Source organism: Macrotis lagotis, chromosome 2 (genome assembly GCF_037893015.1).
Source record: "Macrotis lagotis isolate mMagLag1 chromosome 2, bilby.v1.9.chrom.fasta, whole genome shotgun sequence".
In the NCBI taxonomy this organism is placed as follows: domain Eukaryota; kingdom Metazoa; phylum Chordata; class Mammalia; order Peramelemorphia; family Peramelidae; genus Macrotis; species Macrotis lagotis.
Window position 1 is genome coordinate 100,006,727 of NC_133659.1, and position 22,700 is coordinate 100,029,426.

The 22,700-nt window shown below is 41.2% G+C and overlaps 1 protein-coding gene across 1 annotated transcript in view; it reads left to right on the plus strand.

Moving 5' to 3' along the window:
- Window positions 1-416: 416 nt before the first annotated feature.
- Window positions 417-22,700, plus strand: part of IGFN1 (immunoglobulin like and fibronectin type III domain containing 1) — a 40,128-nt gene continuing 17,844 nt past the window's right edge. Inside the window, exons 1-12 of the mRNA XM_074220897.1 lie at window positions 417-432; window positions 1,051-1,164; window positions 7,657-7,779; window positions 9,351-9,487; window positions 10,030-10,129; window positions 11,448-11,492; window positions 11,715-11,760; window positions 13,148-13,325; window positions 15,725-15,838; window positions 16,637-16,805; window positions 18,295-18,567; window positions 19,284-19,490. Of these exons, the coding sequence (XP_074076998.1) occupies window positions 417-432; window positions 1,051-1,164; window positions 7,657-7,779; window positions 9,351-9,487; window positions 10,030-10,129; window positions 11,448-11,492; window positions 11,715-11,760; window positions 13,148-13,325; window positions 15,725-15,838; window positions 16,637-16,805; window positions 18,295-18,567; window positions 19,284-19,490 (1,522 nt within the window). The remainder of the gene's footprint in view (window positions 433-1,050; window positions 1,165-7,656; window positions 7,780-9,350; window positions 9,488-10,029; window positions 10,130-11,447; window positions 11,493-11,714; window positions 11,761-13,147; window positions 13,326-15,724; window positions 15,839-16,636; window positions 16,806-18,294; window positions 18,568-19,283; window positions 19,491-22,700) is intronic.

The following is a 22,700-nucleotide window of genomic DNA, read 5'->3' on the forward strand; positions in this document are numbered from 1 at the left end:
TATACAGAAGCTCAATCATTCTACTCCCAATTTCTACCTCCTACTCATGCCTTCTTTTCAAACTATGGCACATATTTCAAATGCCATACTCTGACTCTGAGCTTGCTTGAAGTGAATATTTATCCATCATTCAAATAGCTTCCTCCTCCTCCAAGAAGTCTCCTTAGACTGAAACTCACTCAAATGGCCATGGGATGCCTCTCCCTCCCATTCTCCCTACACATTACCTCACCACTTTACTATAAAATCATACCTTTATTGATTATGTATTGACTATATTTCTTTCTATATATCTGACCATGAAATTGATTCACCTTTTGAATCTATTTCTGTTTGGTTTCTCCATGTTTATCCACTTGAGTTTATCCACGTGTTTGGGAGTCTCTAGAGAAGGAATTCCTAACCTTTTTTACGTCATGGATCCTTTTGACAGTCTGTTGAAATTTAAGGACCATTTCTCAGAATGTCTTTAAATGCCTAAAATAATTCAAAAATGTCTACAAAAGAAATCAATTATATTGAGATACATTTATTAAACCCCTCATCTAGAGGGTTGTGACTGAATCTCTTGGTACAATTCCCACCCCTTCCAACCCAGTGCCAGCCAAGAGAAGAATCAAGGCTTCCAGGAAGCAGACAATATGCCATTGCACCACCCAAAGGATAACTAGGATGAACATTGAACTAATTCACATTTCATAAATAAAATATTTTAATCAAAGTCTGAAACGACTAGGAGAAAATAGGAGAATGATTCAGTAGAGTGTTGTACGTATGTGATGTGTGTGATGTGTGTGGTGTATATTTGGTGGTGGTAGTGGCATATGTGTATGTTGTGTGTGTATGTGTATGTGTTGTGTGCGTACACATGTGTGTATGTGTGAGTGTGTGTGTATGTGTGTATGGGGGGGACGGGCATAGTCAGCCTTTCCCCTGCCTGGGAGAAGGGGAGGGGTGGGGAAGAAGATGAAGGGCAGAGCAGGAGTAAGTGAGAGGGGTGGAGGAGGGGGGGGAATTCTGTGACCTACATCTCCTACCCCTCTCTGTTAGTCAGCAGTCTAGCCCTGAGCCTCCTGCAAGAAACAGCAGCTGGGGTTAAGGAAGAGAGCACTAACAGCAGGCAGGCAGGAAGCCTGTTGAGCAGTCAGTCAATCACGGGCACAGGTAAGCTGGGCATACCTTGTCTCTTGATTCTTTAACCAAATACTTAGGCTAAAGACAGGAGAGCTGTAAGAAGTAGCTCTTTTCCCCCTTGTTGCCCCTACATCCCCAATTTTCCACTCTGAAAAAGGCACTGCTACTCTGGGATAAGTTGCTAGTGTTGCGTCCCCACCATCCTATCAAAACCAGTAGCGAACGCCCTTGCTAGTCAGCTTTTTGATACGGCACATTTTTGTCCACTTTGGTAATTTTGAGATTCTTGAAGAAACATTTCCAGTGAGAGACCTTCAGTGCAATATATGCAACTTCGGAGTGACCAGAGTAGCTCACTCCAAGCTTGTTTCTTTTTGGTGATATGCATACCCTCTTGGGGAGAGGGTAAAAACTATCTTCAAAAAGAAATTTTGAGGGAAGGAGACCAATGGCAAAGTAGGTATTTGTACACAGAAGATGTCTCCTTGTCTGACCTAAGAGTCGACTCAGAAATTTAAAAATTCCATATAGAAAAATAGGGAAATAGGCAATCTTCCTACTCTGGATTGTTATTTTCGTCCACTAGTACCTGGTTGAAAGGAATGGTATATCTTCTGTGGATCAGTCAGAAACCCTCAAGAGACTCTTGCCTATAACAGGAAACCATAGAGTCTCCCTTCCACAACTTATGGGTCCACTAGGCTTTAAAAATTTCCTTCACTTTCCCCAGGCAAGTGATTTCAAGGAAGGGGAAGAAGCCTTGACTCACTGTCAAGATTTAATTACTTGTATAGCTGATCTGAGGGGAGAAGTATCTGTTTGATTCTTCTTCCCTGTCTCTCATCAGTGTCAGTCATAGCCCTAGCTGGAATGGAAGGACAAGTGAGACTTCAGGATGGAGTGGAGATGGGGTTGGAATGACCTCAGAGGTGCTTGTGTGCACCCCAAACATGAGTGCTCTCCTGTACTGAATCCTGGAGGAAAACTGAGCAGATTCTGTATACTTTATCCAATTAGGAAGAGTCTGGATGGGATAGAATCAGAAGATATGTGTGGGACCAGGTAAAATTATCCTTCAGGAATGGGGTGGATTGAGTCTTTCCCCTAAATTTGGGACCAAGCATTTGAGGAGAAAATTCAATTATTTCTCTTCCTTACTCATATCTTTTTTTCTGGTCTCAGTTGCCCCGTTTACCAGAAGAATTAAGTGAATATTTTACTCTGAAGCTCTCAAAATATCTTCTTCATCATTTCCCCTGATTCATAGCCCTAGCTATACTCCTTGGGAATGTAAATCCAGAATAAACAGGAGCATGATCTAGTTCCTAAAGGAGGTGAAAACAGAAACAGTGGATCTAGGATAGTATATTCACCCTCTTCCCTTCTCCTCTCCCCCCATTTCCATTTAAGGAGATCCTTGTATTAATAGTTGTAAGGGGGGGAGATGGAAGAGAATTTGATCTTTTTATATATTATATTGTACATCACTATGTTCAGTTTAGTTTAGGAATTTAGTAATTCTCTTTTGATGGTGATGATGATGCTAATGGCATCATGCTTCTTTCACTTGTAGTTCTCAGGCACCTATCAAAATTGTTTCTTTCACCAGGATGGTTAGAATGGGAATGGTTTGCTGCAGGGGTAATATCAGAGTGAGAGCCAGCAGGATTAGTTCTCCCCCACCCATTCTACCCTAGCCCAGAACCAAATGGACTTTTCCTTAATTGGTTGCTGTCCTTTTCACTATCCCACCATTCACTCCCCCCTCCCACTCTATTCCTAGTGGTGATGGGCAGTGAGCCAGAACAACTGGCACATTTTGGAATTCCAGGGATGGCAGTGGGACAACGACCATTTTGTGGGAGATGGCCGACCTTGCTTGGGGTGCTGTTGGGGAAGACAAAAGGGAAAAATGCACAGGGATAGGAAAAGTGAGTTGGGGGAGATAGCAAATTCCTCTGGTGGAGGAATTAGCTCTGACACAGGAAATTTTGAATTTTGATCTGATGTTAGACTCTTGGGTTGCAAATGGAGTCTCAAAACAATCTGTCAGGTGCTCCAACTGGGATTCATTGACATTAGGTCAATCACAATGGAAATTTGGTTTATGTGAGGGTTCTTATTCTAAATCCCCTAAAGCAATGCTCATCCTGTATTTCCCCAAAAAGGAAAATTTCAAAGGAAGTTAGTGAATCTCATTCCAAAATCATTCCTTTTGAAGATTCAGTTTAGGAGATTCATTTGGGTTTCAGAAAGTGGAATTATCTGTTATTTTACTCTTCCGATGGATGTGACCACCCCTGGCAAGTGAGACAAGAGGCAGGAGGATGGTGATGGTAGGAAATGCTCTTATTCACACCTGACACTATAATTCACAGATCACAGGTTGGGAGTAGATGGATTTATGGGGGTCAAACTGTCCCTGAGCCAAAAGTCAGTTCAAATCTGCCAAGAATCAGAGACTCCCACAGGGTAGTGGATTTGGAAGATTCCAGGCTGGGGTGGGGAGAAGATTTGCATTCTATCCGAGGGGAGTCTCATAGTGGGGGAGGAATCAAGAGGTCCATGAAAAAAATCACTTTCCCAGTCAAGAGAGGACTTGACTGTGAAACAGCTGGAGAAATTCTGAATGTCTAGAGTTTGTATTCTCCCACTTTTTTAGGTTTTTGCAAGGCAATGCCCAAGGTCACAAAACTAGGTAATTATTAGTGTCTGAGGCTGGATTTGAACTCAGGTCCTCCTGACTCCAGGGCCGGTGCTCTATCCACTGCACTACCTAGCCAGCTCATATTCTCCCATTTCTAATAAGCACTCCATTCAGAGAAAGTCAGGTCCCCCTCTAAAAGGCCAGACCACTGAGCTAAGGCAGCAGTGGGGTTCAGTAAACTCATTTTTAAAAAAATATTTTAGGGGCAGTTAGGTGGTGCAGTGGATAGGGCACCAGCCCTGGGCTCAAGAGTACATGAGTTCAAATGTGGCCTCAGACACTTAATAATTACCTAGCAGTGTGGCCTTAGACAAGCCACTTAACTCCATTTGCCTTGCAAAAACCTAAAAAATTTTTTAATAATTATGTTTCAGTATGATTGTTTCCATTGTAATACCATGTATTTAATTTTATGCATTAGAAAACGTTTTTCCAAGAAGGCATCCATGAACTTCACCAGACCCAAAGGGGTCCATGACGTAAAACTCTGAGAACCTCTTCTCATAGTCTACTTGCCTCCACCCCTCCCAAATAAAGATTGATGTTTCACAGCAAACCTTCTGGGATCCTATGTAAATGTTAGAGACATGGAACTTTAGAACTTCGGAACTGGAAAGGAATTCAGAGATACCTAGAACCAACACTGTATCTGAAGCATGAATTTTCTTTACAGTATCTCAGACAAACAATAGTCTATCCTTGTTTTACACAGGTGATGCCCCTTAGAAGATAAACTAGGCAGAGCAGTGGAAGAAGTAGCACCATGGCAGGTAAGAGAAAACTCTTCACTACTTTATCTCTTTCCATAGTGGAGGAAGAGAAGGGAAGAACGCCTGGACTGGTGGTAGGAAGAAACATTCTGAGAACACATGCCAAGAAGAGAACAGAATTCATGAGTCTAGGTTAGCAGTTGAAACCAAGGTGGAGCCTGAGAGATATAAGTAGAAATTAGCAATTCTAAAAAGTTGCCACGTGTTTCACATTTGGGATGAGGAGATCTCTCCTCAAATCAATCCTATAGAATGAATCCCTTTTTTAAAGGTTGGGCAGAGGGGATTGGTCATGATTTCATCCTCTTTGAGAGGGACTCTCCAATCTTGCAAAGAGGAAGCTCATCTTTAATTCATAGTCTTAGAGCTGATAGGATCCTTATCTGTCAACCATGAACCTAATTCTTTCAGACTTCAAAGTTGACCCTCTTTCCACTATGCTGATCTGCTTCTTGAGATGGATACTACAGGTGTCAGGGCTAGGGCCTGGATCTGAGATGACATTAGTGCAAGGAATTCTCGGATGAGTAAACCCCGACTTCCAATGCAGATGGACATCTTTTCTGTGATTTATAGTCTTAGAGAATTTTCTAGAGTCCCAAGTAAATGACTTCCCCAGGGTCACACAACCAATAGCTGTCAAAGGTTGAACTTGGACCCAGGTCCAGGAAAGTTCTTTATCTACAGCCATCCCCAGCAGAATATAAGCTTTTTGAGGGGGAAGTTAGTAGTTCTAGACCACCACTCCAGCCTTATTTCACACCAATCACCTTCAGATATTCTGTATTTCAGGCCAATCAGACTTCGTTATTCCCCCAGCTCATCTAGCTTTCTCATACATCTGTATCTTTGCACATATTGCCTCCAGTGCCCAGAATGAACTTCATTGATATTCATGCAGTACTTTGTAGGGGATCACCTGATTCATGAAAACTTATTCATAATCTCTCCTTGCTCAAATCTTTCCAGATGCTCTGAGTTCTCCTCTGTACTTAACATTTTGGTTATTTATATAGAAATAATATTGTATATAATGCATTAAAATAGAAAATGTAGAATATTATATATTCATGCTTTATCATCAAATAATAATCTAAATATTATATCTATTATACTAAATTGCATTATGTAATAATATATCATTTATATTATAGTATATCACATATTGTATATCCCATCCTGTTATATATATGGTCATCTCATATACATTTTGTATATTATATAATATTAAGAGCATATTATTTTATCATAAAATATATATTAGGAGTATATTATTTTATCATAAAAATGTATATTGTATTATAAGAGAATTATATAATATATAATAACATGCATTATAATATTATATGTTATAAAATGTACAATAATGTGCAATGAATTATAATATACATTATATGTAGTAGTAATAATGTTATTCTAATATATGCAGTCCAATATCTAATATAAACATATATTATGATTACATGCCTTTCTTGCTTCACTACCACTAGATGATAAGGTCCTTCAAATCAAAGACTTAGTTGTTTTTTCACCTTATATACTTAGCATCTAACCCATTGAGTTGCCTGTGCCCAGAGCTCAGAATCTGAAGGTAGCAAAGATTAAATGTTTGCTGAAATGAATGAGAAAGTGTCAGCAGATCCTCAACAGGAAAATCTCTTTAATAGCACATGAAGGACATGTTTTGAGTGGCAGTGTTGTGAATTCACAGTAGCAATTCACATTCACATAACTGGTTCCTTACTACACTATTGTGAAGGTAGGCAGTTCCAGTATCATTATCCCCATTTCACAGATGAGAAAATTGAGTTTAAGCAAAGTCAATGATCACTCAGCTAGTAAGTGATTGAGTTGCGATTCAAACCCAAGTTTTTGCTGTGGTAAGTCCACTGCCATCACGTGGCCTCTTCACAAATAGCATTATGATAATGGTCTGCATCTAACCCTCACATTTCTTTACTAGCAATTGTCTGGTGATCCCAAAATACTCTTTTGTAAGCTGCCTCTTAAGCTCATTCCTTAGTTACACTGAGTAGGCAGAAGAAAGGGGCTTCTCTCCCAAGGGACAATGAATCATAGTGAATATACGGTAATAAGAGAGAGAGAGATTGGTAGGAGGACAGGAATTCAGTTCTCTCTGGTCCAGACTATTTCAGAGAGTCTTAAGGAGATTGACTTAGAGATCAGTAAGTCATTTTTTTCAGTCGTGTCCAACTTTTCATGATTCCATTTAGGTTTTCTTGGCAAAGATTCTGAAGTGGTTCTCCAGTTCATTGTATAGATGAGGAATTGAAGCCAAAAAGATTAAGTGATTTGCCTAGGCTACACAGCTAGTAAGCATCTGAGGAAGGATTTGAACTCATGAAGATGAGTATTCCTGATTCCATACCCAGTGCTCAATCTACTGCATCACCTAGCTGCCCAACTTTAGAGATAATAGAGGAATAGGGGTGACTAGGTGGTGCAGTGGATAAAGCGCCGGCCCAGGAGTCAGGAGTACCTGTGTTCAAATCTGGTCTCAGACACTTAATAATTACCTAGCTGTGTGGCCTTGGGCAAGCCACTTAACCCCATTTGCCTTGCAAAAACCAAAAAAAAAAAAGATAATAGAGGAATAAAGTTCAATTTTTCTCAGGGCCTTTCTGAAGTGCTCCTTTCCCATGTCAGTTCTTTTTCCTGTGTGACTCTGGGCAAATCACTTGATCTTTCCAATTTTTTGTAAAAAAGAGGGCATTGGGGGCAACTAGGTGGCCCAGTGGATAGAGCACCACCCTGGAGTCAGGAATACCCCAGTTCAAATCCAGCCTCAGACACTTAATAATGACCTAGCTGTGTGGCCTCGAGCAAGTCACTTAACCCCATTGCCTTGCAAAAAAAAAGAGGGCATTGGATCAAATGATTCCTAAATTCCTTTCCAACTCTAAATCTATGATCCCATAAAATGATCTTAATGTGAGTATTGAACACTGTCATGTAGAGAAACCCAAACAATCCAGGACAGGGAAGAAGATGGAGTGAATTTATTTTCCTTTCCTCCTTCCCCAGGGAAACCTCTCAAGAAGACCTCCATTCCTGGGGTGACCATTAAACAGTTGGTGGATGAAATCCCAGAAGGATGCAGCACTCCTGATTTTGAGCGGAAGCCCATTACAATGGCTCTGCCAGAAGGTGAGACTCTCCAAAGGATGTCAGAGACCTGAGGTCATTCCCCAATCTCACCTCAACCTCTTAATCTACATTCTGGGGGCAGGGAGATAATAAAGTACTTGGTCTTGTATCCTGGCTTCTTGACTCCCTTCCCCAGGATCTAGAGTGTCTTTTAACTTGTCAGCACAACTGGTTAGTTCTATGCTTGGATACTGAGTTCCAGGAAGGGAGGGACTGAAAGCAAAGACTGGACTCCAGGCATTTTTTAGACATAAAAAATAGAATCAAACTGTTATTTCAGAAGACATTTTGGGTGGATACAATTGGAGTAATGTTAAAGAAAAGAATAAGCTGACAAAATGAAGATGGTTAGTGTATCTGGTTCCTTCATTATTGCAATGGGGTTAGTGTTAGAGAGCCATGTAAATAACTCCTTACACAGACACACACACACACACACACACACACACACACACACACACACACAAACGCCCCTCTCTTATCTCATCATTACACTGGAAAAAAAGAGAAGAAGATAATCTTTCTGCAAGAGAAACACAGATAAAGAGCTGAATTATGGGAGTATCTTTAAATCTTAATTATGGGATATCTTTAAAACAGTAGTATTGCTTACAAGTAGACTACACCTCTTGGCCTGCAGAGGCTGAATAGACAGAGCAGGCGAGAACAAGGTGCAGAGACTAAGGCAGAAGTTTACTTTCCATCAAGAGGGAAATATTTTGGAAGCAAGGAGGGGAACTAGACACTTGTGCTGCTCTCCCCTCCCCCCCAATGGGGGAACCCACTTCAGGGTGGGCAAAGCTCATTATTTTAACCTATGACTGTACAGTGATTTGTAGCCAGCAACAATGAGACAAGACTGACTTATTAGTAGGGCTTCATGATTGGATTGTAGGTATCTACCTGAGCTTAGAGAACACCTGGTTCTGGTCAAAGCAATACAACAGTTCTGTGAAACAATTCTGGGATTTTGCTGTGGTTGAGATCATCCAGAAAGTGAGGGCAAAGGATGCTATTATGTCAAACCCAGGGTATAAGTTGCTTGCTGGGCCTTAGCTCTGGAAAACAGGGTGCCTCTTAATAATATCTTGACATGCTATCTCTCCTTTCTTTCCCCCTTCTCTCTATACTTCTTTTTTCTCCACTCCCCTCCTTTCTCTCTCTCCTTTTTTTATCCATCCTTTTTCACCTCCTGTCCCTCTCCTCTATCTTTTCATTTATCTTCTTTTCTCCTTATTTTTCTCCTCTTCTGTCTTACTGCTCTGTCCCTTCCCTGTCTTCCTTTCTTCTCTCTCTTTCCTCTCTGTCTTCCCTTTCTCTCATTTCACTGTCTCCCTCCTTCCCTCCCCCTTTCTATCTTTCATCTCTCTATCTTATTTCTTCTTTTCCTCTTTTTAATTCCTAATTCTCCTTTTTTCATTCCCCTTTTCCCCTCATATTTCCCCTCCCTCTTTTCTCCCTTTTTCTCATCTTCTCTCTTTCTTGTTTCCCACTCCACCCCCTACTCCTCCTTCATCCATCTATCTTCCCTGAATCCTTATAAGTTTCTCTTCAAATCTCTCTCTTCCTAGGGAAAAATGCCATCTTCAGGGCTATGGTCTCTGGGGAACCCAGACCTGAGGTGCAATGGTATCGTACCAAGGGTGATCTCAGTGATCCCAACAAGTACAAAATCTCCCAAACAGGAGGTAAAGAACATGTGCTCCAGGTAAGGAGACTGCAGTGTCTCTTTCCCCCATCCAGTCTGTTTCCTCACAGCTCTCCTCATTCTACCCCCATCCCTCATATACACGCTCATCAAAGAACTCCTATCCTCAAGAAAAGCAAAAAAATTGTGGTAGAGAATGAGTCCTTTTTACCCCTTACTCAGGTTCCCCCAATATAAGAATAGGAGCCAAGTAGGCCACACTCCAGGGAAGGGACAGATTTTTCCCCTCGATTTTTTATTGACTCTCCAAGCTTCATTGGTTAAGAATGGAATGTCCACATTATAAGTAGCAAATACCCAAATTTCCCCAACAGGCTTTCCCAATCTAAGCTGACTCTGGGAAAAACATATATACCACATACAAATCATTTGCCACCTTTCTACTAAGCTGTCTTAGGCACCCACCTGAGTTAGCAGCTGGGGGCTTTTGGAAGAGAAATGTAGATGGTAGAATTTTGACTAAAGATGAAGGGATAGATTGCATGACCTTTAAAAATCCTGGATAGTTCTACCAGTCCTGTCTCTCACCTTTTCTCTTATAGATCAACAAGTTGACAGGAGATGACACAGATACATATCGGTGCTTGGCTGTGAATGAATATGGAGAAGCTATGTGCTCTGCAAGTCTCACAGTCATTGAAGGTGAGCTAGCTGTGACTAGACCCTGGCCAAAGAAAGTTTAGAATCTAGAGGTTCTCATTCAATCAAAATTCTCTGGTGATACCCTCCCCTTTTCAATAAGAATGGAAAGGAATATGGAAAGGAATAGGTTCTTTTTTTTTTTTTTTTTTTTTTTTTTTTTTTTTTTTTTTTAGTTTTTGCAAGGCAATGGGGTTAAGTGGCTTGCCCAAGGCCACACAGCTAGGTAATTATTAAGTGTCTGAGTCTGGATTTGAACTCAGGTACTCCTGACTCCAAGGCAAGTGTTTGATCCACTGTGCCACCTAGCCGCCCCGAATAGGTTCTTTTTAACTGAAGTCAAAATTGGAGTATCTATTCTGTATCTTCTCTCTTCACGTTATATACAAAGCACCAAATGGATGGGCAGAATAGAATGACCATCATCATAAAGTCACTTACCCTAGAATTTTCATTGATAAAACAAAGACCAAAATGAAAGAATCCTAGATTTCATGTCAGAGGACCTAGGCCCAATACCAACTTCACCTTTATTTTTGTGTGACCATTGGAAATTTTTTTTCCTTTTTTTAGGACTCCATTTCCTTAACTTTAAAATGAGGGCATCAATCCAGGTGACCCCTACAATTGCTTCCAACTCTGTGTATTAGATTTCATGATCTAGTATAAATGTCACAGAACTAAGATGTGAAAATTTAATTGAGGGGATAAGGACTTCTACTGCTATTATCCTACATCCCCCAAAATCATAGTTATTGACTTATATGCATTCATTTTGCAAATAATTTTCATGACACTTTGAAATACATAAATTTGAATGATGATCATGAGGTATCTAGAAAGAGCACTAGATCTGGGTGAGAAAACTTGGGTTTTAGACACTATCTGCTATTCATCTTGGACAACTCATTTCCCTTCTCTAGGCATCAGTTTCCTAATATGTATAGTGATAGGGTTCATCAAGGTCCCTTTTCTAAGGTCTCTTCCATTTCCAATATACTATGATTCCTTGGTATCAAAATATATTAATAACTTCTCTTCCCTACCTGTCCCTTCTCACAAATCTATTTTTCCTCTCTTAAATGCAAATATGTTCTGAAAAACAATAAGACTGAACTATACCTAGACATACCTAGGTAATTGAGTATCACTGTTGATAATTTCTCTAGTTCTTATGAAAAATAATAAAATATAGGGAAGGGAGGAATTAAGTTAGTTTCAGCATCATGGTATTAAGTTGATGCCTAAGAAAGACAATTAATGCCTTTTAACTTGTCTCTTCTAAAAATCTGGATACTTCTGCTCTCTTTGGATGGAACAGTTGGCTTCCGGAAGAATCGGAAGAGACCCAATGAGCCTCAGGAGGGTAGGTTGCTTTGTAGAAAAATTTTCCTGGGATTCTGTGATCTTGCTCCCCCCCCCCCCTTTTACGTACCATTATGTACCACTTTGAAACCTGGATCCCAAAAGCCTCTGCTTTCCTTTCCTCCTACCCCCAATCCTCCAGCTCTGCATAACCCTATACTAGATCAGATTGTATGGATCACCCCACCCCTTTATAATAGTTTCATCCCTTATTCTTCTCCAGATCACAGGAAGGAGATTATGGACTTTCGGAAGATCCTGAGGAAGCGGTGAGTTTGTGCCTCTCCAGGACTGGTGAGTGTTATTAGCTCACATCAGGGCACTGAACTGGAGATTTTTCTCTAATGATTTTCCTAGGGTGCAAATCAAATTGACAATTGATCCAAGAGGGAAAGTTGGGTCCCTTCCTCTTTTCCTCCTCATTTAAGTACTGAACAAACCAATACTCAGTATATCATAAAAGAATTTGGGGTAGGAAAAAATCTGGAGCAGTTTCTCACTCTGCAGATGAGAAATCTGAGACCTAGAATAGAAAAGTGAATTGTCTAAAGTCACACCTGTAGTCTTGGTGGCAGACTTGAGATTCAAACTCCAAATTCAAGGTTTCCCTTCACTCTCCAAATACCTACATACACATACAAACCTTCCTATCCACCCCTTTGCTACTATAGATCCGAAGAACTCCATAGAGGCAACTAGTGGTAGAGTGGATAGAGACACTGGCCTGGAGTCAGGAAGACCTGAGTCTAAATCCTGCCTCAGACCCTTACTCACTGTGTGATCCTAGGCAAGTCACTCTGCCTTAGTTTCCTCAACTGAGGGAATAAAAAAATGGGAATAATAAATGGGAATAATGCATTATCCACCTTGCAGGTTTGTTGAAAGGATCAAGTGAGATAATAGTTGTAAAAAGCATTTAGCTTAGAGTCTATGTAAATGCTTTCTCTTCCAAGTATCATTGTTTTTCCCTTCTCCCCACTGTCAACAGATTTTTCAGGGTTTCTTTTAGAAGTTAATTGAACAATAATAATTCAAAGGGTTACCAGGAGACAAAGTTCATTAGAGGGAATCTGAGTGGTTTTGAACTGAGCAACCCTACTCTGTTTCTGTCTACTCCCTTATTGTAGTCTCTCTTTCAACTTCTGGTTAGATTGAGAATATCCTTCCCAACATTCCCCCCATTCTCAGTGAACTTCCTTCGTATCCCCTAGAGTCTTAGCCCCATTTAAAAAATCCCAATAAACCTAAGCCAGTCATGCCTAGTTAAGTCTTGATATAGTGGAAAAATCTTCACTGACTGTCTCATTAATTTAAATGACAAATCTACCCTTCCATATTGGGGGTTGAGAGCTGTCTGTAGTAGAACAGGGAAAGGGAAAATTATTGTATCAAGATTATCACATTTTCCCATATCCAAATCCAATTCTCATATTCCCCCTTGGCAAAAATATGTAAAATACATATCATATACTGTATTATATATAATGACTATATTTATACATATCTCTGTCTATCTATATACATACATACTTTTGTGATAAGAATTTCTTCCAGAATATAACAACAATGGAGCAAGTAGTTTCTGGATTCTCTGCCTGGGCTACATGACTGGTCCAATCTAAGAAAGTGTTTGACTTTGCCTATATCTCTCATTAGGGCACCTCCCCCTCAGCCACAGAAGAAGATGGACCCTGAGCAAGTATGGCAACTGCTGGTGAATTCTGACCGGAAAGACTATGAGCGAATCTGCATGAAATATGGGATTGTAGACTTCAGGGGGATGCTTAGGAAGATTCAGCAGATGAAAAAGGAGCAAGAGAGCAAGATGTCACAGGTACCAGTTCCCTTACCTGCCAATTTAGACCCTCTAGAAAAAGCAACTGCTTACCAGAGTTGAGAGTGTCCAGGTGCACTTCTGCCTGTGACACCATCTCTGAAGCGTTCCTTGTGCAAGTCACCAAATGGATGGGCAGAATAGAATGACCATCATCATAAAGTCACTTACCCTAGAATTTTCATTGATAAAAGTGCAAGTCACTTAACAGTAGCAACAATAACTACAACAATAATAAGCACTCACATTTATACAGTGTTTTTAAGATTTGCACAGAATAAGACACAGCTGAAATGACTGAACATCAAAAGCCCTTCCATGTTCTATTATGGAGTAGGAATTTTCAAAATGATAGAAACCAACTTGTTTCCATTCTTATAAGAAATAATGATCTTAAATTCCAGTAGATATTTAAGTGGAAATTTTAGAAAATTTCTTTTGCAGTTGGTAATAACTTTTGGAATAGGGCAGTTAAGGTCCTTGTCTACCTAAGGTCTGCTTGAGATGAGCAAGCAAAATTCTGTTTTCTTGAAAGTTAGTAGCAAGACCATATTAACTAAAACTCTAGCATGGGACCCTCAGAAATCATATTTCTCTACCCTATGATCAGGAATATTTGTGCCCAACTTGTGTTAGAGCATTCTGAGCTCACATTGGTCTGATCAGCCATGGCATGACACTCTTTTATTTATCTTAAACATAGTGATGCTATTTTGGTCTTTTTTGATAATGAAGGACAAGAACCAACTAACTGATGTAATAGAGAGCATATTGAATTTGAAATCAGGTCTGTTGTTGTTGTTCAGTCATTTCAATTGTGTCTGAGTCTTTGTGATCCCATTCAGGGTCACAAAGATCCTGGAATGGTTTGTCATTTCCTTCTCCAACTCATTTAACATATGAGGAAACTGAGGCTAATAGGGTAAAGTGATTTGTTCAGGAACACACAACTATTAAGTGTCTGAGGCCAGATATGAACTTAGTTTTCTCTGATTCCAGGCCTGGGACTTTATGCACTATTCTTTGAATGAGTGTGGTCTCAGACACAGAGACCTGGGAAAGACCTTAATTTAGAAAGGCCAAGGTCACCCACTGTATTCTGAACCATCATAATTTGCTCCTGAACTTTGATGACTCTGGAGGAGAGATAGAATGCTGTCTTTATGAAGCTCTGCTCTATTCATATCCAATACATTTACAAGTAAAGACATCACCCTCATGTTGTTATTGGTTCTCTCCCAGAAGGAAGGATAAACAACAACAATCCATTTTGCCATCTAACTCAGAGGACTTGAGTTCAAATGGTGCCATTTAGCAAATCATTTAACCTGTGTGGGATTTAGTTTCCTTATCTGTGAAATGAAGGAATTGAAAAGTAGATGATCTCTAAGACCCCTTCCAGATCCAGATCTTTTTACCCAGTATCAATCCCAGGCAAACCATTAGTAGCGAAGGACATTCCAAAAGGTTACCAGTCATATAAGAATTTTTTCCAATTTCTACTTAATCATCCATTGAAGTTTAAGGTCATTTCTACTTGTGGAAATGGAAAGTAGCTGGTTTTTATCATCCTGAAAATAATGCTTTATGGACTTAAAGATAGTTATCAACCATCCATTTTTAGTCCTTGGATTTCTCATTGAGTAGAGCCTTCCACAAAACACCTTATCATGGTTTTAAATGTGTATTAGGTACACAGTTCGTATAGAATTGGATGGATGAATGGAAGGGTGAATGAATCAATGAGTGGTTGAATCAATAATGACATAAATTTTGATCACAATGGATCACCTACTCTAAAATTTTCTCAGGATTCAAATCAAATTAATCATCACTGATTTTTGAGGGAAAGTTGAACCCCATTCTATTTTCCTCCTTTGAACCATTTAAGCACTGAAAAGGTCAAAATTCAGTGTATCATAGGATCATAGAATTTTTAACAGGAAACAATCATAGTGATTTCTCATTTTACAGATAAGGAAACTGAATCCTAGAATAGAGAAGTGACCTGTCCAAAGTATCCCAGGTATTTCCAGAGGCAGAGTTGGGATTCAAACTGCAAATCCAGGGATCTTTCCTATCACTCTCCAAATTTCTGCACCTCAAATCTCCCTATCTAGTCTCATTTCTCCTTTGTTACCATAGTTTCAAAGAACTCCATAGAAGCATTCCATTTCTGAATTTCATTTCTGATTTGCTTGATGTCATACTTTGAAATCTTTAGCCAAGTCCTTTGATTATCTTCCATTTTCCCAGGAGTGAAATGGAAAGATTGAGTTCTCTGCCTTGTGTTTTGGGTGTTTAGCTAGCCAGGGCTAGCTATAAGGACTATTCTCCAGTTCACTGGAGAAAGGTCACAAGGAATTCTCCTGGAGTGGTGTGATTTCTATCCTTCACAGTATGTCAGTACCATTTCCAACCTGAGACACGTCAGGATCACCAAGGATGGACTTGCAACATTTGCCCTGGAACTTGATCTCAAGGATTTGGAAAGCAAAATTTATTTGTACAAGGTGAGGTTGGCCAAGGTAAGAGTGGTCTGAGTCATGGATCCTTCAGCCCCGTACTGAAGCATTACCTGATCAAACATTTCAAAGAGGATCTTCTTTACCTTTCACTAAATGGGAAATCGACAGATAATCAGCATTCACTGAAAAGCAGGGGCTACTTAGCTGATATTTATTTCTATAGTGAGATAAACAGGAGGCAGTTGATAGGAGTACCAATGAGATTTCCACCAGGTAGCCTATGGAAATAATTAACCTTCATTGACTGAATTGGCAAGATTTAGCTAAAATGAGTGTAATATATCACTGAAATATTTTGTGGAGTCTCAGGTCCTCTGGATACTTTACATATATCCTAGGTTGAATGAGAAGGTTCCTACAGTTGTTCTATTGTGATTGTTTTGGCTCTCATACTTTGTAGAAACTATTTAGACACTAATTCTGCTTTTGACCTGAACTGGTGATTCCAGAAGTAAATACTATTTTGTATATCATTTGCATAGCATTCATTCTTGTTAAAAGGTACAGAAACCCCTTTCCATCCTACTCTGCTCCATTTTCCCTGGACATCTACTCCCCATCCACCCCCCCCACCAGCCCCCACAACAAATAACATGGAACCTCTGTTCCTTTTTCTCTATTTTGCTCCAAGTCTGAATTTACCAGTATCATGTTTCTTGGGCAAAGGCCAACTTTTGGCAAGCAGTAGACACTGACTGGGGATTATAAGACTGATTGGGAGTTGGGAAAGAGGAGTTGAAGATCTTAACATTGAGTCATTCTCTGCTCTCCCTCTCTGCAAAGGATGGTGAGATGATTCCCTATGGCTTTGGAAATGAGACCAAGCACTGCTTGAGGCGTTTGGGAAGACACTATCATTTCTACATTCAAGACTTGCGACCAGAGGATGCTGGCATCTACCAAATCAAGGTGGAGGACGTGGAGGTTTTTTCCACTGAATTGGAGGCAGATGGTAAGATGTGGACCATATTATTCTTCAATTCAATGAGCACTTATTAAGTGACTTCTGTCTATCTGGCCCTATGGATTAGGACAATAAATATCTTCCAAAATACCTGCTCTTAGAGAATTATATGGGGAAAAGATGTATTACACATGAAACAGTTAAATTTTACCCACGAAACAGTTAAATTACACTCTAAAATCCTAAATGATGAGTTTCTCCACTCAGAGCTGAGTGGAAGCTTTCCTGTTATTCAGAAATATTCCTAGGTTCATAGACAATACAGGGTATATCCAATACCCTCATTTTTCAGGTGAAGAAACTGAGAACTAAGGTTATACCCTGGAAGTGGAAGGGCCAGCACTAGGACATAGGCAGTCTATTCCCAGTCTAATTCTTTTTTTGGGGGAGGGGTTAAGTGGCTTGCCCAAGGCCACACAGCTAGGTAATTATTAAGTGTCTGAGACTGGATTTGAACTCAGGTACTCCTGACTCCAAGGCCAGTGCTCTATCCACTGCACCACCTAGCCACCCCCCCCAGTCTAATTCTTTCCTACCAAACTCCTCCTCTCCAACCATTTGTCTGTTTGAAGAGTGCAAAAATTCTTTAAGTCAGCAAAGGCACTAGGTCCCCCCTGCTCAGTTGGTAAAAGAACTTAGTTTCTTCCCCTTTCAAACTTGCTCATCTGTTAATACTTGGGAGATTCTGAGTACTCAGACTGAATAATTCCATAATCAAAGGCAAGATAAGTTTATATGGTACTTCAGCAGGCATATAAGGCACTATTCTCAGAAAGTTTCAGGGGTTCTTAATTGTTTTTTGCTTCAAATCTAAACCCTTTAGCATGAATTCTATTCAAAATTCCTTTATTAGTTTGCTTCCTGTCCCCACCTCCATAGTGCTTATCTCATGACTTCCTGGTTTAACTTTAAGCACCAAACCTACTCCCTTATACCTTGGACACAGCTCACCTCTCCTATTGCCTTTCTTTACACAAGTCATTACTTGGTTTGGGATGACTTTCCTACTCATCTCATGAAATCACAGTTCCCTCTCTGATGTGCTTGAGTAGAGTACATCTTAGAAGGAGGGCTTGGGGTGGAATTGGAAGATCAGATGGTGGGGCAATTTGAACATCTTTGAGGATACTGAAAGTTGAGCAGGGGAGGAGGAAATTCAAGACCCCTGTGGAGACCCCTGAAATCCTGGGCATAGAATCATAGCACATCAGAGCTGGAAGGACTCTTCAAGTTCAATCCCCTTATTTTTCAGATGAGGAAACTGAGGTCTGGGTAACTTAAATTATTCATCCAAGGTCACAAGCCAGTTACATAGTCTCTCTGGCAAATGAAAAGTTTCTATAGGGTCAGAAGAATATATTGGAAGAGGAGAATAGAGTATTGGAGGTGAGGAAGCAGGAGTCTTGTTTTTGAAACATCTATATGATCTGAAGGTTTATCTCAAATTCCTACTTACTCTCTCTTTCTTTTTTGGCAGCCATCCCTGCAAGGGTTGTGAATCCTCTGACTGAAACTCGATGTGAGGTCCAGGAAGATGCTGTATTTGAATGTACACTCTCCAATTTCTGCCCACATGCCATCTGGCAGTTTCAACACCGGCCCCTCCGACCCAGTGACAAATATGTGATGTCAGTGTCTCCTGATGGCCTAACCCACCAACTGGTGGTGAGAGGGGCCCAGCCTTCAGACATGGGCCTTTACTCTCTTGTTACTGGTCTCCACTCTTCTAGTGCTTGGCTGGTGGTGGAAGGTGAGATTGTCAAAGCTGGATTGCACAGTCTCCTATTGACATCTTATTTTCCTCTAGAGAGATCTTTTAGGACTGAGGAAGACAGGACCATGGTCAGATAGGGTCTATTGACTGAGATCTCCCTCTATATCTAGATAGCCTTCTCAACTAGGGAAATAGAAACTTTTCAGTGTGATAAGCAAGGTTTGGCTTTTGTCCTTAAGTGGCAGTGCCACTGAGAACATTAGAATTAATCAATCCACAAGTATTTATAAATGCCAGCCATTATGTTAGTCACTGATGATCCTAAGCTGGGTCTCCTTACTCAAGATAAGACCCATTCTGCTTAGTGCCAGAGGGAAAAGAATGGATGGAAGTCTTAGAGAAACTTAAGTTTTTTATGTAAGGAAAAACATTTCCAATAGTAAGAATGATCTCCCTAATGGAATGGGCTAAATTGGAAACTAGTGATCTCTTTTTCATTGGAGGTCTTCAATGAAGATGAGATGATTGTCACAAACATTGTAGAAGGAATTCTTATCCAGATTTGGTTTGGACAAGATGAACCTCAGAGGTCCTTTCTAATTCCAACATTATGTGATCTCTCTATTGCAGTAGGATGGGTGGCTTGTTGGAGGTGGGAAACTTATGTATCTGTATAATGGGGATTTGGGTCTTTTTTTTTTCCCTGTACAAATATGGCTTTGATGTTCTACCCAACAACTACCTCCTGAAAGGTGAGAAGGACAAAGATAACCTGCCTTCAAGAGAGGGAAAGAGAGATGATGATGGCAACAATGGAAGAAATAGGCTTCAAGCTGAAGAAACCCAGTTTTCAGACATAAAGGATTCAGGGAAACTCATAAAGGAAGCAAAACCAGGGGATTGGAGTTATCTTGAGGGATCTGTCAAGGATGGTGGACTCCCCTATGATCACATCTCAGGTGGTCTCAGAGGACGTAATGATTCCCCCATGGACAAAGAAGGAATTTCTGACATAGTTGGGGACTTGGATAAGGGGATAAAGAGTCAGGAGGAATATTACAAAGGAGAGGAAAGTAGAGATAACTCCATTGAGGGAAATCAACTCTCTAGAGTTGGTGGTCAGGGGAAAAGTTTTTCAGGGAAATATGGGCTACAGGGAGAAGGCTGGCAAAGTGGAATGGATATTATGATAGGACAACAGCAAGACAATGGGCATGATAACAGTGAAGTCAGAAAGTGGGAGACAGGAGAGAATTGGGAGGCAGATTCTGGAGGTCTAAAGAGCAGAGGATGGGGAAGTAACTTGGGTGGAAAGGAAGATAGGGAGGATAGAGGAGAACAGCTGGGAAATTACAGCCAGGGAAAGATAGAAAATACTCAGTGGGGGCTTAGGACAGGAGAGAGGAGCTTGTCTTCTTCTCAGACTAGTCCAGCAGAGGCTAGGAAAAAAGGAAGGAAACTGGGAGTGAATTCAGAGGCTGATGATATTTTGGAGTCGGAGAAACAGGATCAAGGGACTGGCCAAAGTGGTGATGGTGGTGGGACTAGAGATACTGAGGCATGGGAGTCTCTAGGTTGGGGTAAAGGGAATGGAGATCAATTAAAGGATTTCCAGTCTCAGAGATTGTCTCATGGCAAGAAATCTTTCTTAGGACAAATGGGTTTGGGAGATGAAATAGGCTATGAGTCTAGCTCAGGTGAGCAAGAGTCTCTTGGGGAGGAATCCACTGTTAGAAGAGGATTTAAAGCTGGACCTTGGAGCTCAGGGTCTGATGGAGATGAGGGACCTGGAGATAGTTCAAGAAGCTTGCAGGGATTTAAAGGAAGAGGATTGGGTTCTAGAGATAGTCAAGGTATAGCAAAGTCCCTGGTTGGGGGGCCATTGGGGGAAAGCTCCAAAGAATTGGGACATCTTCAGGATTGGCCAGCAAGTCAAAGGGAAGCAGGGTATGGAACTGATGAAGTAGAGTATGAAAGAATGATGAGCTCCTTGGATGACCAAAGTTTCAACCTAGGAAAATATGGGTCTAAAGATGGCCTAGGGCCCTCGAGAATAATGGATTCTGGGCAAAAGAGAGGGGTTAGGAGAATAGGACCAGGGGGTGAAGGAAGTTTCAGGGGTGATTTAGAAGATTATGGGAATAACTTTGGGAGTTCTGTAAAAATAGGATCAGGGAAAGAGGGAGGTTATAAGGCTGACCTAAGGGGTCCTGGGGGAATAGGGTTGGTAGGTGAGGAGAATTCTAAGAGTGGTTTGGAAGGTCCTGGGGGTTTGGGGTCATGGAGTGAGGGAGGTTATGAAGGTAGCTCAGGGGGTCTGGGAGATATGGGGTCAGAAGGTAAAGGAGGCTATAGAAGTAGTTCAGGGGGTTCTGGGGGAATGGGATCAAGGGAGGAGGGAGGTTTAAAGGTAGGCCCCAGGGATCCTGAGGAAATGTGGTCAAGAGGTAAGGGAAGTTATGGACATGGTTTAGGGCATTGTGGAGGAATGGGGTCAGAGGGTGAGGGAGATTACCAGGGTGGTTTAGAAAGTTCTAAGGGAATAGGGTCAGGGGGGAAGGGAAGCTATAGTTTAAGAGATCCTAGAGGAATTGGGCCAGGGCTTGAGGGAGGGTATAAGGGTAGCTTAGAGGATCCTAGGAAAATGGGATCAGAGGGTAATAGAGGTTATGGAAGTGGTTTAGGAGATTCTGGAAGAATAAGGCCAAAGGTTGAGGGAGATTATGGAGGTGGTTCAGTGCATTCTGGGGGAATAGGGACAGGGAAGAAGGGAGGCTATGGGGATGGTTTAGGGGATCCTGAGGGAATAGGATCAAGAGTTGAAGGTAGAAATGAGAGTAATTTGGGGGATCCTATGAGAATGGGATCAAAGGGTAGAAGTTATGGAAGTAGTTTCGGGAATTCTGGAGGAATAAAGTCAGAGACTGAGGGAGATTATGTAGGTGGTTCAGAGCAACCTGGAGGAATAGGGGCATTTGGGAAGGGAGACTATGGAGATAGTTTAGGGGGTCCTGAGGGAATAAAGTCAGGGATTGAAGGTGGATATGATGGTAACTCAGGGAGTCCTAGGGGCAAAGGAGTTTATGGAAGTGGCTTACAGGATACTGGAGGAATACAGTCATATATTGGGAGAAGTTATGAAGGTGGCTCAGGGTGTCCTGAGGGAATGGGGAAAAGGGGTAAGGGAGGCTATATAGGTGATTTAGAGGATCCAAGGGGGATGGGATCTGGTTTGGGAGCAGGATACAAGAATGACTTAGGGGTGTCTCAGGGAATAATGTTTGGAAAGGGTGATAGTTTAAGGGGTCCAGGTGTAACAGGACTAGATGATGAAATAGGACATAGGGACAGATCCGGAAATCAAGGAGCAATGGGATCTTGGGAAAAGAGTGGTTTGGGGGATGGTAGAGGAACCCTAGGAACTATGGGTCCTACTGGTGGATTTGATCCTGGAGTCCTTGGGACAACTGGGTCCAAAAGGGAAGGATGTGTTGGAGATGGGTCAGAAGTAATGAAGTCTTGGAATGAGGATGATTATGGTGAAGGATTTGGAGACTCAGAGGCCTTGAAAGCTGGTGGGAAAGCCGGTTATGGGCATAGCTCTGCCAGTCCAGGAGCAATGGATCTTGCTTCAGGAGCAGGGGCTAGGGACAGCTCAATGGGACTAAAGACACAGAGGACTGGGGGCAGTATGAATTGTGGGGATGGGCTTAGAGGCCCTCATACTCTGGATTCTGGGGTGGAAGTTAGTTATTGGGATGATTCCAGGAACTCCGAAGTAATGTCTTTTGAAGATGGCACTGGTCCTGAGAACTTAAGAAGGAGGAGTAGGAGTAGACAGGAAGCAAGTTATGGGGATAGGTCAGGAATTTCAGGACTTCTTGGAGATAGAGGCAAAGAAGGGTTTGGTGAGGGGTCAAGAGATTTCATGACTCAAGGATCAAAGTATGAAGGAGGCTATAGAGAAGGTTTAGGAGGTCCTGGGAAAATGGGGTTGAAAGGTGAGACAGATAATAGAGGTAGTTTAAGGGGTCTTGGAGAAAAGGAGTCAAGGGGTGAAGCAGGTAATAAGGGTATTTTAGGGGATTCTTGGGGAATAGGAACAGGACTTCAAGAAGATTGTAGAGATGACTTAGGTGATCATGGGAGAATGGGGTTAACAGGGAAGG